Source organism: Falco rusticolus, chromosome 4, assembly GCF_015220075.1.
Source record: "Falco rusticolus isolate bFalRus1 chromosome 4, bFalRus1.pri, whole genome shotgun sequence".
Lineage (NCBI taxonomy): Eukaryota > Metazoa > Chordata > Aves > Falconiformes > Falconidae > Falco > Falco rusticolus.
In genome coordinates, this window is record NC_051190.1 from 60992604 (window position 1) to 61012162 (window position 19559).

The 19559-nt window shown below is 36.8% G+C and overlaps 1 protein-coding gene across 1 annotated transcript in view; it reads right to left on the bottom strand.

The window, feature by feature from the left end:
• The window catches only part of PTPRN2 (protein tyrosine phosphatase receptor type N2), a 663462-nt gene that overhangs the window by 387909 nt on the left and 255994 nt on the right, over nt 1-19559 (bottom strand). Inside the window, exons 7-9 of the mRNA XM_037386391.1 lie at nt 14407-14658; nt 13035-13075; nt 10845-11218 (exon numbers count right to left, since the gene is read on the bottom strand). Of these exons, the coding sequence (XP_037242288.1) occupies nt 10845-11218; nt 13035-13075; nt 14407-14658 (667 nt within the window). The remainder of the gene's footprint in view (nt 1-10844; nt 11219-13034; nt 13076-14406; nt 14659-19559) is intronic.

A 19559-nucleotide genomic window follows, 5' to 3' on the forward strand; every position in this document is an offset into this window, starting at 1 on the left:
ATTTTTGCTAATGTCTATTATTCTGTCACACTTATTGCAGCTGAATTTCATCTACCATTGTGCTCTTTAATCCCTCAATGTATTTAAATCCATCTGGAATTTTTCTAAATCCTCCATAGTTCTTCCTAACAGAGACAATTTGCCCATGGGGTACCACTAATCGCTCTACATGCTGAGAAGCATCAGTTCATAACAAATCTTTCTCTCCTATCTCATAACCAGTTCTTAATCCGCAGTGACACCCTGGCCCTTGCTCTGTGACTCACTCTCCTTAAAGTCAGTATGAAGAGCATCCCGTTTATCTCCTGTTGATTTGAAGGGTAGGTACAACTTGTGGTTTCGCTGCAACAGCAGCTTTTCTCCCAGGAGAGTATGATGTATCTCATCCGTAGCTGCTTCACTCCTGAGGGTCTTCCAGGCATGGTATTGCCCCAAAGGAGAAGAGAGGGTCCCTGGCACTGCCTCCTGGAGGCCCAGGCTCGGTAGCCTTCAGATATAAATAGCCAAGATGTAAAATGTGAATAGTAGCTTATCATGAGTGTGGTCCTGGAGTTGGTGATCACAGCACTTTTCCACCTCAGGGAAGCTGAAAACAATACTAGGAAAGCTTTTATTTTAAGGACACAGTTTAATTTTTTTTTTGTTTTTCTCTTCCCTTTTTTCTTCGTATTCTTCTTTCTTTTTTATTCTGCTAAGATTAGTAAATATTTTAACAAGCAACATAATGGGAAACTCAGCTACTGAAGTATGAAATAGAAGGTTGTAAACCTCTTTGTGTGCAAATTTCAGTAGTAACTGAAATATGGAAGAGCTGCTGATGCCATCATAAAGAACAGACACAGCTTTACCAAGATTCCTCAAGAGATTTTCACTCCCCTCTTCCCACTGACTCCTGTCTTCTGGGAATTGGCTGCATAGCACTTTCTAGCACACCACCACCACTACTCTCTGACCTGAAAGGTCACTTACCAAACCTGGCTGATTTAGCTGCTAGCTACCAACATCTGAGCCACATGCCCTGCAATCCAGAGGAAAGATGTCGCATCCTGAGGAGGGAATAAATGGTGTATGGTGTCATCTATGCATGCCCATGGGAGGAGTGAGCGATCCTGCCACCTTAGATAGCACATGGCATGTCAAAGAAGACATGGCAACACAGTGACATGCCTCTTCCATTCTCATCAGGGTGGCAACCACCAGTACAAAGCTATTGCATCCAGTTTTCTTCAGCTCCTACTTCTCTTTTTCTAGACACAAATGATGTCTCTTACTCATCAGAAGGCGCATATTAACCATACAATGGAGAAGAAATGGAGACATTAGAGTGGTTTTCTCCAGGTCACAAAGGAGGTAAGTGAAATAGCAAGGACTACTGGGAACATTTTAACATCAAAGCAATTTATAGTGTTGCCATTAAATTCTTTCTGAGCCCACAAAGCCTAAAAAAACATTTAGACACTGAAATTGTATTTATTTCTCTTGTCTGGAAGTGCCCCTGAGATTAACTCATCCGATAACCTATAATGAAAGTCCTGGGCACTGATGCTTCAAGTCCATGGAGTTACAACAGCCTGCCTTGTCTGTCCAAGTTTGAGCCTTTTGTCCGTGTTTCAGTGTAGTTTCATACACCTTGAAGCACACTTCTCCAGTAAAGACTTTGAGGAGGAATGTGTGTCAGCACTAGATGGATTTATTTTTATTTGAATGCATGTGTGCCTTAAATTTAGTTAAATAATGATCAGTTTTGTAAATGGTTCACATTTATTATGGATTAATGAAAGCAACCAAATAGCTTCCGAGCACAGAGCTGCTCACCGGATTGTTTGAGAGCTGCCTGACTTCACAGCACTTTTATTGCATTGGGCTGCAGTTTCATTTTTCTATGCTTGTTTTCTCAAAGGCTTTATTAGCCATAAAACCTTTTTAAGCTTACTTCTGTTTTGACAGCTCAGCAAATTCCCACTTTCTGTCATTTTTTTCCCTCTTTTCCCACCACCAGTAAGTGTGAATTTAAACCTCTTAATACAGACAGATTCAAGTCCAGACCAATCTGTAACACAAATGACACTTCCTAAAAATCAATGGCAGTGGTCAGGCTATGAAGGTCAGAGGAGATAACGGCATCATGGAAACATGAGAGTGATAGAGAAGTCGAGAGGGAAGAGCTCTCCAGAGTTATAATGGAAGTGTGACACTGTGCCAGCCTGTACTTGCATTACTTCAAACATGCACTACCTCCAGCTGGGTTAACAGCAACAAATTCGTACAGATGCTTTGTCATAAGCAGAAGCACAGAAATAGTGACAATAATCAGTGCCACAATTGTGACATCCTCCTTTCTGAGGCTGAAATGGACCTTACCAAAGCACTCGCTCGTGTGTTTTAAGCTGAATGTTAGAAACAGCACTTGCAGTCCTCTTGTCGTGAACCCGGAACCTCTGATGAAAAAAAAGCCTTGAAAATGCAAAATTGTTCTTTCGTATCAAATTACTCTTTTATACAAGGAAGTAATAAATGAGATTGAGGACAACTGATGATACCCACTTCCAACTTTTCATTCTTTCCCTTCCTTCATATCTTCCTTCTTCCTTCAAGGCAGCTTAAAGCCCAGAAAAATTTATAATGCAAATGGTATAATTTAAGAATGACAAAGAATATCCAACAACTTAGTGTTAAAGAAAAGAAGTTAAAGAAAAAAAATATTTCCATAAGAAATCTAAGCTTCAAAGATTTAAAACCTGACTTTTTGTATCATTCTCCACACTATTAAGAAATTAACTCTACATTTATTTCTATAGTAGATATGTCTAGTCTTGAGATTGTGGCATACCTTCTTTAAACAAATGCCAGTGGAAAACCAGAATATCTACTTGAAATAAAAATTAAAATATTTTCTCTGTTCTGATTTATTCTCTGTGTTCTGAATTAGTCCTCACTGATTTTCTACTTATGAAATTATATTTGATTGAAATAAAAATTATTTAAAGTGTGATTAAAATTACTTCATTCTAATTTTTAGTGGTCAGGCATTTACACTGTGTACGTTATCCAAGTTAGGAAATAAAAAAAAAATTCTGGTGTGAAAATTAAATTATGACGTTTTAATACCTGAACTTCCCAGGACGGGGCAGAACAGCACTGGTGAAAAAGTACTGGTAGGTAATAGACTGTGTCATGATCCAGTGTGCTTCCTTCCCAGGAATCCCAATCTTTGGCTTTCTCCTCCTTTCTCATTTCAAAAGCTTAAGATTCATCACTCTTTTATAATGAACTACATGGTAATTACCCCCAAAACACTGACATAGTAAAAGTATTGACCATATGGTATTGTGAGATATTGCAGCATCTTGGGGTTTTAATGACTATCACTGTTTACAAAAACAAAGCACAGCTACCAGCCCCTTTCCTGGTTTGGGGGGATGTAAAGTGCAGCCTCAGCGATTAAAGGTCTATAGCCTGCAGTCAGCAGAGTAACTTGAACCTGCTCGCAAAGGGGTTGTGGAGTACTTGCACCAGCTGCTCTTCTGAAAGAAATGGAGTGTGAGACCTGAACACAGGATGCTAACATGACATAGAGGCATGGAAAGACAGAAATGAGTGTCTGGGAATGCCTGTTCCAGGAAACTAGGCTGACAGCCATATCTGTTCAGCTAAGTGGAGAGATGTAAATGTGAGCTAGTCCTTGTGGCACTTCTGGGGACTCCAGGCATGTTCTTACAATTACCAGTTGCCTTTCATCAAGGGACCAGAGTGATTCCTTGTCAGTACTGTTGCTATTGTGATGATCAGCTGGTCACCAGCTACATCAATTCAAAATTTTGTTCTGGATGCTCCTCTAGAGGCAAAAATGCCCAGCTGGTCCCAACAGAAAATAGAGGAAAACACCTGGGGAAGTGAAGCCCTAAGAGGAGGGAAAGATGTACCCTTGGAAGGGCTCTTCTTTTGTAAAGTGATCTACATTAGGAGGTGGGACTCATATTGTGGGATAATATATCGGGAAGCACAAAAGCTAAGGGCAACAGAAGTAGAACAGATGATCATGTTAACACTGCACATACAACAGACAAATTCAAAACTGAACTCTTGTACTGAAAAAAAGCCCTGCCAGTATTTATTGTTCTCTATGGCAAAGCTACTGTAACTACTGTTTTCCTGTTATTTTCTTGTGCATGAATAAGAAGGAGGAATTATCATTTTCCTATGGGAATATACAATATCAGAATTAAGGCAGTGAAGCAGTAATGTGGGGGATATGATCTCTGTCACTTTCTAAGTATCACAAGGAAACTGGAGGATTAAAGAAAGGAAGATTATTTTATGTCTAGAAAACTCTAGGGAGTATAAATATTACATGTGAAGAGTTAGCCAAGGAAGATTCTAGATTTATGTCTCTCTACCAGTTATGGTGCTGAGACAAAATGACATAATTGTCTCTACTGGATAAATTCATAGGCAAGTATTTTCCATCTTTATTATTTAGGTAGGGGGTCAAAGTATGTTATCAGAAGCTAAACTTTTGGCTTTAAAACCAGTGATGGACATTCATGGAACTTATTTATACAAGGGTAAAGACTGCTAGAGAAAGTGACAAAATGCAGATAAAAATTTTACCTTTAATTTCTTAATATAAGCAATGCTATCCCTCACTGATATAACAGACCTTAGTAACAAAAGCTTTTCTGTTTTATATAAGTTTATAATTTCTTATAATTTTTAAAGCTAGTTGTAGAAGGTAAGTGAAGAATACGCACGAATCTTTTTCCCTTGATAAACTGCACTTGCAGGTAGAATAACAACTTCAAAGAGTACACTGAGATATGGAGAGAAGGTCCAATCAGCTTTTCTGTTTGTATATGTCTATTAATGGACAAGAATATTTTGTTATTATTTCTTAAAAAAGAGCTGAAAAGCCTCATGGAATAGAAAAGCTCAGCTTCTAAGAAACATCAAGACCTTCCAGCTTCTTTCCAAGGAAAGAACAATAAAACCTATCAGCCCTGTTTCATTGCTGTAGATGTTGTGATACATTTTCTCCTGTTTATTTTTAATTTCATTTTTTAATGTAATTAAAATGCACTAAATATTTTAACCTGGTAGGGGAAAATGATGAAGATCATAAAAATGCAATTCTTTAATGACTTGTCTAGGAAAACAGAAAATTTGGGGAATAAACCAAGAGTTCTGTACAGCCCAGCTTCAGGGTCCTAACTTGAACACCCTACTGTGGAAAGTAATCATTATACGCAAAGCAGCATCATTTATCACCTTTGTAAAGGTGGAGAAAAAATATCAAGCATCTGGAATTAACCTAACCCTTCAGCACGTTGAACGGGTCAGCTTAATCATATTCAATAGCAATTTTATATTATGAACACAAGATCCATTTTCAGCTTCTCCACAGCATCTGATCAGAATACCAGCTACCTCAAATTAGATACACAGAAATGCATGTACGAGCCGATAAAGTTAACGTTGTGAACAGATTTACAGCCTAAAGAGTTTTACATAGACAGTCTTGAATTGAGAGTTAACATATGACAAAACATGAGATACCCAGGAATTGACTAATACAACAATGCCAGATGTTGGCTCACAAGCTAACAGAGCTGCCATGAGCTGTCTGTGATCTTGGATTTATAGGAAGAACTTCAAGCACATGCATTCTGAAAAATCACAAAACAGGACAGGTTTCTCTGCATTGGGCGTCCAAGGACTTCAGAAAAGCATGACTTGACTTTGAAGCTTGAAAGACTGCGATAAGCAGTGAAAAGAGATGAACTTTCTACTCTCAAACTGGGATTTTTCTGAACACATTTAAGTCTTCTCAATCTCATATAAGAAATCGCACACCAGCTTGACTATTTAAACTGCTGAGCATGCAGCAGCTTGCATTTAGTTTTACTGGAGGTGGTAAGAACTACATGTTCTGGAAAGTCAGGCTTTGGGTTTCCTCACGAGAGGCTAGACATTGTTTAAATGTTTTTATTGTGGGATCTTGGTCCTCGGCTTTGAGCATATCCTGCTAGACAAATGGGAGCGTTGGCATTTTTTTCCAACCCTCAGGAAAAGTTTTCTGTACATGAAGAGCTAGAATTTAAGAAAATAGGAAGAATTCTTTTGTCCAAAGGCAAAGACTTCTCTGATTTGGGAATTCACACTGCTGTACCCTCGCTATAATGGAGGGGTATTTTATAACTATGGCCAAAGTAGCATACAAAAAAAACCCCAAACATCTTGTAGTTAACTGTTTTGTAAGATTACTTTAGAATTTCAGAGCTAAAATTAGTAGAAACAGTTCAAAGCAGTTACACTGAGAACGAAAGAAACCTCTTTGACACAAATCCTACAGTGGTAGAATACCAATTTTTTGAAGGAGAAAAGAGTAAACAAAGCAAATCACCCAATTTGATTGGTTTCTCAGCATAATAAAGTGCTGAAGCAGCACAGTGGAGGATTTGCTGGACAATTTTCTACACTGAAACTGTCAATTCATTCCGAAGCTTAGTGCTGATGGATATTATGGATTGGTATGGATTGCACTGCTCCAACCATCTGAAAGGTCACTCAACAAACACAGCAGGAGTGACCTATTGTTCTTGCCATTGACAATCGGACTGCCATTTTGACAAGTCTTTAAACTATCACAAATCTTTTCTTCAAGTATTACACGGAAATGTTTATCTTTGCTTTGTGGCACAATTAAAAGCTGGCATCTTAGGAGTTCACTGAAGCAGTCCTAATATCTCCTTGGATCACACTTGCAAAGCCATGGAAGCCTGAGAATCTAATATTGAATGGATCACCCCTGACATCTGTCAACTTTACCACTGGGTACATTCTTTTCAGTTCCATTTTCAGATCAGAAGGTGAAAAGAACTCCAGCTATTATCCCCAGTGTACAAATATGTTGGACTACTTCCCTTTCTCACCAAAAGACCACTGTTTCAGCTGTAGAAATGAAGCTTCACTGCTCAAAAAGCTCATGGCCAATAAAAACTGATGGATTGAAACTATGACCTTTTGCTTTATGGAGGAAGAAGAAAACCATACAAAGATGTAGTACTGGAAAATAAATAAGTGGTTCTCATATTATATTTTGGCATTTCATTTTGTGTGCACAAGTTAAGGGTGGATTGAAAAAAAACACCAAGATCATAATTTTTGGTTTGTAGTCTTCAATGTGATAATTGCTGCAAGAAAGATACCTCACTTATGAATCTGTGTGATGCTCAAGGTCTTAGGAAGGTTTATTTCATGCCTACCTTTAGCTTCAGCTTTCTCCCTATTTCAAATTGAGAACTTTAGAAAAGAATAAATATTTAAACACAAAATCACAGAATCATTTAGGTTGGAAAAGATCTACAAGATCATCGAGTCTAAGTGTAAAATATCAAAGATCAGTTGGGAAATCAATTTCATGAGTAATTAGAGACTACAACCACCTCTCAAACAGGAGTGATTTTAGACTATCATGGATTAAAGATATGACTAGGAATAATTCCAGCCCCTTCACTGTATGAAAATATCGTGCATGTACAGTTATATATCAATATGTAGCATATACCTAAACCATTTATCAATACTATTTATTTACTGCAAACAGCCAGTAAGATCTTCAGTACAAACCCATAATGATACACGAAGTTTACTAAAGATATGTTCCTTAAAAGGACATTAATATTTACCTTCTGTGCAGCGATAGTTAACAAATATTCCTTTGTCTATGCTTCTTCCCCCAAGAAAAAATACAATTGCGCAAAATTCATGAAAACAAGTCCTTACTGAAACTCAGCTACACTGATGCAATTGCTCTCTAAGGCCACTTTATGTACTAAAGAAAAGGTTGTGGGACATACTAGTATGTTACAGATCCCTCAGCTGCTGTAGAAAGTATTTCACCGCTCCTGCAGAGTGGACAAGTCCATTTTTAGCATGTGGAATTTCCTGAACAGGTTTTGTTATTCCTATAGAATTCCAGAATATACAAATTTTGTTTTGTGAAATACAGGGGTTTCATTTTACTCTCACATTTCAGATAGACCTATTCAAAACAAACAAGTTTAACAACAACAAAAACCAAACCAGTATATTTTGGAGTTGAAATGCTGAGGAGGGCCAAATCACTGAACAGTTATAAGTCACTGGCTAAGAACCTTGAGACAAATATCTGTTTACTGAAGATCAAATGCAACATAATCATGATACAAAAGGAATTTTTCTTTAGTTCAACTCAATCAGCTAATTCTCTTTAATAATTAACTCATTCTAGATGAGGAACTGAAAAAACCCCATGAAAGCTTATTCTCTTTTTCTCTGTGGTGACTTTGGAGAAGATGACATCTAGCTGCACTCGAAGTGCTAAGTGAGAAGTTGTCAGTTAACTTTTCTGAATACTGACAGTACGTGCTTTCTGTAATGAGCTGGTTACTATTAAAAACTAAAATTTTTTTGATAAAACTATATTTTTTAATTTAAACCATTTGAAGTAGTTTCATCTAACTAATTGCAGATTTTTTCTCATTGTTTCTGAGCATTTTTAACAACATTCCAATGTTTATGTAAAAACATTTTGTCCAAAAGTTACTAAAATTGTGATAATCTTGTATATAAGAAAAGTACTTTTTGTCTTTCTGGTATTGAAAATGATAAAGAAGATGAAAAAATCTATGCTAAATAATATTTGTGTATGTGGAGTCCTCTAGGACCAAGAACCTTTGGACAAATTATCTTCTTCAGCAAGTTTCATTGAATTATTAATAATAGGCATAATTCCTGGAAAACCCATCAGTGGAGGACTAGCTAGGAAGAAAACTGGGTAAGACGACACAGTGAAGAATCTATGTGCTTTGAAGACTGAAAGCCAGAATGTCTCCCATTACACAGAGCTGTGAAAGCTCTAAGCTTTTAGAGAATTTATGGGCCAAATAATACTGGATGGTCAAGGGAGATAGCGTCATTAAGATACTGTTGGATATAAAGGTGCCTTCCAAACTGATGTTTGAAAAAGTCCGGGGAAGTAGCACTGAGCTGGGGAAAAAACAGCTTCTATAGTTTCACCTAGCATTCATAGGAAGAAGCCAAGAGGTGTGGCTGAGCTAGGTTATCCCACCAGTTTTTGGTAGACTGGTTTCAAAAACAGAGGAGACTCCTGAGTGTTCCTTGGCAAAAAAATGAACAGAAATGTAACCTACTTGAAGGACTATGGTATGATCTAGAAAAAAAACTGTAAGATACTCTGTAATAACTGGCTTTCTCCTGGTTGAGAGTAGTGAGCCTGTTAAAAGAACCAGTCGACAAAAATGAACGTTACAGGAAAACAAATGAAAAGTGTAATTGCAAAAGTAGTTTAAAACTGGTTAATCAAATCCAAAGCACTCATTCATTAAATAATGATTAACATTATTGTTAATTAACAATATATTTATATATATCAATAACATTAATTGTTATTGATACACAGACAAGTTAACAGAAGTACGAGGACCTCAAATCATTTGGGACTTGCCTTAAAGCAAGTACCCCCAAGCTCCCAAAAGGTCTTTTCTAAACTATAGAGCTGGGTTTCTTTAGAAAATGAATAAAATGTAACACTAAAATGGTAAAAATAAAACTTAGGATGGGACACGATAGCAATGCAAGGATCTGTTAACTCTTATTCCTGCTATGTCCTCATAAAGTCAGCCCTTTTCCTTCAGCTTCTCATTCCAGTAACTAAGTAACTTTTGTTTTCTGCAGGGTAACCTCTGAGTCCTTATGAAATATATTCCTTCCATAATCTCTGAGGAGTGGGTGCTTGTCCCCTACTTTTTGGGAAGTCTCTGTCTTTCTCTAGTGTTTGCAGGCTGCTGAGCCTCAGCTTTCACTCTCTGTCCCTCCATGCACTGTATAAAATCTCTTCCCCCCAAATGGCATCCTTTCTTCATGATCACATCTTTCTCAAGTGTGGCCCCTGGGAGAAGGCAAAAAAGAAGCTGTCTCTGAAATGCAGCCACATGCATTTCAAAGCAACACAGTGTGATAAAAAAAAGAATCCTCCACAATTCTATTGCCTTCGATCCCATTAATAAGTTTGAGATAGTAAAAAAAATCAATCCGTGCTACAAAAGTTTCAGTTTCTCTATAGTGCTGGGCAGAGATTTGTAAGCCCATTTTAGAAATCCCTAATTTATCACAGAAGAATGGTTTGGATTCCTAACCAAATTGTTCTCATTCTTGCAGTGGGGGAAAGTATGTAAAACTGCCCACATTGTTCTAAACTCCCAAATGTTCCTGTAATAAACTGTGTTTCACTAGGGGAAAAAAGCTGTCTTTTGAAAATATGGTATTAAATGTGAAATTCATTAGTGACATGACCTGAAATCATTAGGTCTTTCTTGCTAAACTAGCTGCATATGTGATGTTTGGATTCCTCTATGTGTTATTTTCAGATCAAAATGAAACCACAGAGAAAATATTGTGCTTTTTCACTGTGTCATTTTTTTAAAGAATGACTCAGGCATTGATATTTAGGCTACTTTCAAGTCAAATATTTAAAGCCCACATTCTAACCATAAGCACACTTACTGACATATCGGAAGGTCACTGGAACATGAGAAGACAGAGAGACATCTACATAAAAGACCTACAAACTAAGTATCTTCTGCACTGGAGGAAAGGCAACTGTGAGAAAATTGAACTGTTTTCGTGTATTTTCATCAAAGTACTGAACAGGTTCCAAATAGTTTCAGATGTATTAAAAATCAGGCCTGTGGCATTTTCCTCTTGTACATTCATATTTCATAAGGTGCAATGACTTTATCTTTTCTCAAGTTAAAAACACCATTCAAATTGGCTGCTATACTTACTCTTTCACTGTCACAATATAGCCGTATTCTTTCTGCTCGGAAGACTTCACTTCAAGTTGTAAGCCTTGTCCCATATTTTTCTGAGGCTCTTCATAGGAGTTTCCATCCTGCATTAGAGCATTCTTAATCCCGTAGTGAGCCTCGCTTGGGTCTTTGGAGTCAGATTCACTGTTCTTTGCAGCTGTCAATTCCCTTGAAAAAGTCTCACTTTTTACATTTTCCACACCAGCATTTATCTCTTCTGAGGAAGAAGAGTCAGTGTCTTCAGATTTCTTGGTTTCTGTCTTAGTAGATTCTTCAGGTATAAGGTCTTTAGGTGTATTTTCAGGTAATGCATTCTCATTCAAGAAATTTACTAGCTTTGCAGTGCTCTCCTGTATTAAAAGAATGTTATTTTAAAAACTAAACACAGGAATGTTGTACTGAACCAAACCTGGATATAATCTTTCAGACTGTTATTGATATGGTAAAGCCTATTCATAGAAATGTCACATGGTCATTTTCTTAATTTCTATATGCTGCCAGACTATATAAGAACATGTTCATCCAGTAATAATAAAACAGCATTAAATTACGCCACTGTATTTTTCAAATAAGGGCAAAGAAATTCTATAGTTAACAATTACTTTCTTTTTTCAATTATCACAGAAACTAGACAGCCTTATCTCTGTTTTGAAAAGCTAGAAGAAAATGGTGATGAGATTTTGATGGAGTTTATTTTCATGTGTCTATGTGTTTAAGTATTAGTGAGAATAAAATTTTGTTATCAAATAAGTTAAAGAAAAGGAGAAAGAATAGAAATATTCATCAGTACTCTAAGTGTTGGGACTGGAAACGTGCATACCTCTTGGGTCTTACAAGTCATAACACAGGAAAGGGAAGAGATATTATGTGATGAATTATATTTCATGTCCAGAAATTCTGATAAACTGTTTGTGAATGATCCACTAAGCTAAACCTATGATCACGTAAAAAAATCTGTTTCATATGTTGAAACGGTAAGCAAATGACCAAAGTCAAAACACATGCCTGGAACAATTCATTAGCTAGTTTCATTATACGAGTTTACTGCACCCAAGCATTTGGAAGGAAATGATGGCTAATAGGCACTTTGTACTCTGTGCCACAATATATTCTTTTCTATGACATCCCCTATTCAAACTGTCAATAAGAAATCTATACATGGTATCCTCTGTAAGTCTATTTTAAATGCAGTGCTTCATTCCTGGAAGAATTTCATGTGGGTGGTTAAAGCTCCTGCCACATTGCCCACTTTTGTGTTTTCTTTGCTTGGCTGAAGGGTAGCTACTAAAGAGATTTTGCTGTGAACAAAAGGAGGGTTGCTCATGTGTGAGTCTTGTAGTGTTAGCTTTTGATAGAGTATATAGTAGGATAAGTTTCACGGTAGTTTTAAAAAATATTTCTTTGAGATTTTTTTTCTTTGCTCCATGTAACCCAGGAAAAGAAAGACTGATATACCTGAAAAATGGCTGAATATTGGACAAAAGTCTAGAGGATGTGATTCAAAGCTCATAAGGAATATTGTAAAAGTAATCTGGATTAAAATCCCAAATTTTATGTTATCCCCTAGTGCCTAGAGCTTTTGAAATACCTCTGATATTCAAAGATTTTGAAGAACTAATGGTAAAGTAAAAAAGTGAAGAATGACGAATCCCATGGAAGAAAAGGGAATTTTGAACCTTCTCACAAACACATGCTTTCAGAGGGAATATGTTTACCCATCTGCTTCTGAAACTTAGATACTGTCTGAGGAAGGATGCTTGCATTCCCCAGAACTAAGAGCCAAATGACAGGTGAAGGAATGGTGTTTTCAAGAATACCTCAATACTTAAAATTTACCAACTTCAGGAAAAGCCTGAATTAGTCTGAAGTTTGGGATCTGTTATGAATTCTGTTATGTAAATATGAATTCATATTTACAAATGAAAGGCGAAATAGGACTTGATTTTGTTTTTTGAACTGCAAAACTCATTTTGGTTAAGGTTTAAATAAATGTTCCTTTAACATTTCAATGCATCAACACAACATGCCTATGCTGTGATATTGAATTATATTCACACAAGACACAAAACAAGTCTTATATTTCAAAGTGTGCCTCTGACCTTCACTGCATATAAACCTGATATTCTGAGACTGAATACTTGTTTTGTTAAAATACTGGTACTCTACCTTTTTATCAGTTCTCACACTGCCTTCGCGCACTCCATTGTCTGTAGGATATGAAAAGCACAAATACATAGTTAGGAAGGGAAAATATCATACATGAAACGCACACCGCTTATAGGCTGCTGAGTGGCCTTTTCATGCAATTTAAACATTAAGACATCAAAGCTGAAAGGGCAAAGTAAAGAGCACTGTATAATTCAGTATGGTTATTCTAACCCAACTTCAATAGCAAATCAACGCAAGATCAATGGACAGACTACTTCAAGAGCCAATGTAATAGTGTTATTTTGCTAATTAAGTGTCCAATCTTCATATCTGTTTATCAATATCTAAGAACCCCCCAATATAATGGCTCTAACTAGCTGAATAGATATTTACATTAAAGAAAAAGCAAACATATACATCCCACATACATGTTTTGCTGGAAGAAGATGACTTATTTCAATAGGTATCATCTACCAAAACCATGTTACAGTTTAACTACAGTGATGATATGCAGTCACATCATTAACCTCAGTCAAATAATGCTTGTTTTTTCATTTATGAACTGAGTTTTATTCATGTCTTCCAGCATGATTCAGGACAAACCCTCAAGCCTGCTCATTCTAATTTACAAAAAAGAATTGGCAATTAAAATAACCAGAATATCCCTAACTAGTAAGGATTTCAGTATCTCACCATGAAAAAGGACAGTAAATTATGCTTATGACTTACAGCATATGATTTTAATGTCTTACATAATGTAATATTCCTAAAATAGAGAATGGATGAGTGGTAACTTCTGTCCCACTGTGTTGTCAACTTATTAATGGCAATTACTGTAGCTCCTGAATCTGCATCACCAGGAAAATATGTGTCCAGATAGAAGCAAATTACTCTTTTATTTCTCAAAGCAGGAAAGGGAAGTAGTTTTCTACCTGTACCTGTCTGTCTAAGACTTTCTTCTGCAAGTAATTGCGGTACATTAAAGAATGATTATATGTAAAACATTTTTTCCCCACATATTTTGAAATAAATTCTTGGAATATAATGATTTTTCATTATCATTTTGTTTAAACATCTCATTTTCAAGAAAGGGAAATTAAGACCCCATGGCATACAACTATTTGTATTTCAACATAATTGGGTGTGTAGGTTTATCATGCTTGTGAAGCTTGAAGACCAAGGGTTCACAAACAGATGCATTTTTGGTAAATAAAGTATCTGCTGTAAAAGAAAGTCACAAAGGTAAAATCCTGCAGCCTTCAGCAAAAAAATGCAGAAGCTTCCCCTCCTGTCTTTAAAACTGAATTTGAAAAGTCTAGCACTAATGTGAAACAATAAAGGAAAAGAAGGGTAGCTATCTTTTCATGTGCTTAACTTTTAGGTTTTATACCTGGTATATTAACACTGTTTTCCATTAACCCAGTCTGAACCTCTGCCCTTCCTTGAGCTTCTCCTTTCTTCATTTGCGCTTCTGTTTTGTTTTTAGTTTTTCCAGCACCCTCTTCTGTCTCTTTCTGAATGCCAACAGTTTGAATTGCATTGGCGATAGTATCAGCGATCTCATCCAGTTCTGTTGAGCTGAGATTCTCCACGTTCACTTGATGTTTCTTTAGGTCCTTCAATACATCTTTAATAAGTGTCTCTAGATCACAAAATGACAAGCACAAGATTTAGCTGCATACACAAAGTACATGTGCTTATATCAATATCTTTCATTTTCCCTAAAAGATATGTTCCTTCATAGAGAATGTCTGTTTTCCGAAGGACTGTGTATACATTCATGCTGCCATTTTTACAAAACCCACAGTATTATAAATGAATGTTAGGGTTTATGTCAAGGTGAATCTATATCAGACGCTGGGGGATGTATGCCGCTACAACCCTGCAAGTTGTCCTAGAGAAAGGTGTATAAAATTGTTACTTTTTCTTTACCTGAAGAACATTGTTTCCTAGTCTAAAATGACTCAAAATACTGAAAACAAGTGTTAAGGTAGCTTAAATCTTATTGATTTCTCTTGTCAAAAATATCTTTTGTCAAAAATGAACTTCACTGTTTTGGTCTGTCAGCTGTGAATGTTTTACCAGTCACATTGAGTAAAGACATGTTTAGATGACATTCCAGGCCAGGAAAAGCAAATGGATTTACATTTAGCAGGGGGAAAAAAAACCCAAAACAAAACAACAGAAACCAAACAAAACCACAAAACAACCTTGATGTGAAAAAAGTTTTGAAGATGAGGAAATTCAAGGACAGTGGAAATTCAAGGTGAGTTAGAAGATATAGCATAACAGCTCTTCAGGGAAGGTACTGACTGCATATATTGCATATATCCTTCAGTACTATTCTGCAAAACTCAGCCTAATGTCCCTTGGAGTATGAGACACTAAATGTAGGGCTTACTCTAGCATACCAAAGTAATTTTCAATCATGCTTCTGTTCTGCTTATTCATGCTGATCAGGAATTTAGCATACATATGCATATGCATGCAAGAAAACTGTCACATAGGTAGTATTGTGCAAGAAAAGGAAGATATGGTCCACTTTTAAATCTCTTTTGAATGTATGAATTTATGTATAAGCAGTTTGACAGCAACATCCAGTCTTTTATCTTATAGTAACATTCTCCCTGTTAAGGCCTGTGGTTGGACATTTTTGTCATCATCTGTAAACAAGACTGACTTTGGGACCATGCTGTCAGTTACATAAAAGTGAATTAAAAAGTAGATGTGCAAAGGGGAAAACACTACAGGAAAAAGGGCTAAAGAGGAGGTTTTACTTTTCACAGCAAAGGAAGAAGTAGTTAGAGACTAGGAAAGAAGAAGTAGAAACTCTTCTGCTCCTGGGAAAAGGCAGCAGAACATCTGTGGTTTTGCAGGGAGACAAGAAGCAAGGATTATTTCTCATCAGAAAAAAGAGGCCAAGACCTGAGAAACATCTGTCATTTTTTGGACCACACAGTGTTAGCTGAAGAGGTTAAAGCTTGCAGCTGACCATCAACTTCTCAATGCCATCTCAAGAGAGAGATTAATGTCCTCTAACTTGACCAAATAAACTAATGCAGTTTTCCCCAAACTAATTAGTCAATATAGACCAAGATAAGTTAAGCAGCTTAAATAGTAGGTTTACTGTGAGTCAAAGAGGGTTTTGACACATGGGGAAGGTGGTTTGTTGATGTACTTTCTTTGCCAGGTTAAAAAGATACATGTTTCCAATAATCCACCCTGATGATAATACAAAATTCTACTGATTTCATTATAAAATTCAGCTGAGGGTGTATGCTGTGAACTTTTGAAATTTACTTTAAAAAGCTTAGTTTTAAACATACTTGAGTGTGACTAACAATAAAAAAGATAGTTAAATCTATGATGTTCAAACTGTAGCAGCCAGCAAAGATTATGGTACCACAATGAAACAGCAGGGTGCTTTGTACAGGAAAGCCAATGTTCAGTTACAAGAATCAAAGACTTAATCTCACAATCTATGCCAAACTCTCTGGGCCAAGATATTTGGAGGCAGCAAAATTAGGACTGGCATTTGATGGAAGCTGAGCAACACTTCACAGAAAACTTTGAATATTTTCATTTCCACATTTCATTGTATTGTATCCATCCTCGTTACAAATTTAATAATACAGTAAAAAAATAATAACCAAATATTTTTGTTTAGGAAGGTAATCTACAAGAGCAAGTTGATCCAAACTGCAATAAACGTTTTCACTAGGTTTGAGCAAACTTAGTTCAAGAAACTTTTTCAAGAAGCACAACAGCTACCTGGAAGATGGCCATTTGGAGAAGATGTTACACATAGCAGCAATGCAGGAAATTAAACTAGGAAACACCAGCACTGCCAGATTACCTTAGAAGTCTTGTGTCTGCTTAGGTATCATTTTTGTTCTTGTGTTTTATAGAACTATCGGACAAAAACCTGACAGAAAAATCTAAATTATTGAAGCAGAGCTAATAAAGTCAGCAAAGAAAAGACAGAATATGTGTCAGTTCCAAATCAAAACTAAAACTTTTCAACTAAAACATCAATATTTGAAAAGAAATCTTAAAAGAGAATTATATTTCAGAACATATATAATTAAAAGAGCTATATTAATGTAGCACTACTAGATTTTTGTTTATTTCGGTTGTTTCACAGCCAGCTGTCAAGGCCAACTACTGAGCTATTCAACTACACACAGTCAATATAGCCCTGTCATCTCCATTCCATTATGTTTTTCCTAACTAACTTCTCTCTGTACCTATCACCTTAGCCAAGTCTTATCTCTCTAGTCCACTTCCACAGGCTCATAGTCAATAACAAAGCAGTCTCAGTCTCAAACAAAATGGAAATGGGGGAACAGGGCAGGGAGCCACACAAGGAAATGAATGGCCACAGGCCGTATTCCAGATAACACTAACTGGCTCACTGCAGGTCATTTAATAGACCTGTTACGGAGCTGCCTCCTGCCCCTCTGACGCTGCTATTCCTGCCCTGGTCAGTGTCACCTGGGCACAGTTTATCAAACTCCTAAACACTTGTGTGAATGTGAGTACAACTTAGTCATTATATGCTACTTTTACTGAACAGCTACAAGTGTCACTTAAAATGTCAAGGACCAAAGCTAGCATGAGGAACATCATGTTTTCGGTATACTAGGAGGAACAGTCGCCAAAATGTCTGTAACAGCCTGGTGAAATGAAGGTCTAAATAGAGTCTTCCTAACTTCATGAGGTTACTGATACGATGTTAATATAATGTCCATGTTAAATATGGATGTTTCCACTTGTTATGGCACTTGTCCATGTTTGTATATAATTTGCATGTCATTGGATAAGGCTGATACACAAATAGATATTAGTGCATCTATTTACAAACACCTTTGGGTAATTTAAGGAAATTATGATGAAATTATTGAAATCACAAAATATTGCTGGAGAAAGACCAAAACCCAGATGGATACTGCAATGGCATATCGCTTAAGCAGCATGTGTACTCGAACATGCATGGACCTCTGCAGAGCTTTTATACTCTCCCACTGATGCCTTCTAAATAGAATCGGCAATGCTCAGCCGTGTTTCAGAGGGCTTGTACTGCAAACCAGATTTCTCCCTCAGCTCCAGCTTCTGCAATGAAGGCAGCAAATTGCTTTTCATAGTTACCTTGCAGCCCTGAACAGTAAAGGCACATATATGTTAGATCATGTAATTTTTAATATCAGCTTCACCAGTAGAATTCCCTAGTAGGTAACAATAGCAGCTTAGCAAGGGAAAACAGCTGTTTATTGTACAGCGTATAAATCATGCCCCAAACTCCACTGACACAACTGCCAAAGCCAGCTTGCCTGAGAACCGACCGCGGTGTATGGCAGCAGGAACTTTGCTCGCACTCTCACAGGGTGGTCTGTCATCTTCTACATGATCACCCTACTGACCACACTTAGCTGTAGTCAGCAGCTAAGCACCATACAGATTGGTGACCACAGCTTTGCAGACAAAGGATGTACAAAAATATCTTTGCTCTATAAACATGGGAGTTTGTTTTATTTTGGGAAAAATAAAATAAAAATATCTGAATTATCAATTTTGTGACCTTTCCAAAGCAACAGAGAGATGTATTCTATAATATTTAATACACCAAAAATGAGTAACTAGAAAAAAATCACTTAAAACTGGGAGAGATGTATTCTATAATATTTAATACACCAAAAATGAGTAACTAGAAAAAAATCACTTAAAACTGAGCCAAATTCTAAATATGGCTGGTGCAGAAGACAGATTAATGATTCTGCTATTGCACAGTGACTACAAAGGCAGTACCCACACACATCATGCTACTCCTAGAGGTAGTAGTTTCCAAATCTGATAGGAAAATAGCTCCACATTTCCTTCTCTTGTATTTTTTCCTCAGGGTGCCTTGTTAGCTAATTTACCTGCCACTGTTTTGCAGCAATTCTCAGTGCTAATCTGCTCAGTACCTTCTCGATTGTTCTCCCAGTCTAGTTCCTTTGTCTAATTCTGTATAAGATGTAGTAGAGAACTGAGCTTATGTGACTGCACCCCATGCTTTCCAGTTTTTCAAACATTCTGTGCTTTAGGGTGCAAGAGAGAAACAACCCACAAGTGTACAAAAATCCTGAAGCACCAGAGAGAGTGGAGAAAGGTTAAAAGCAGAAAGAGATGATGCAGTCAGCCTGGAAAATCTGAATCCAAACCATCATCATTCCAATGGACATCATTTTAAACAACGAATATGTTGGGATTTGTCTTCACCACTTCCTTATGAGACTATTAAGTGGCTCAAAAATACAAAGGAAACCATATTATTTCCTACTCAAATGATTCATAATTTTAGTCTATGCAACATTTAAAAGCTAATGCAATGGAAGAAGTTCCCACAGGGCACATTATGTATGTGAAGTCATAGTAGTACAACCCAATGAATTGTGAAACATGTTATTCCCTCTAAGTGTTAAGCATTTTTTTTCCCGGTTGGCTCCTACCAGGAAAGGTGAAGTGGAACAGCTGGAGGATAATGAAACCAGCATGTGCCTAGTT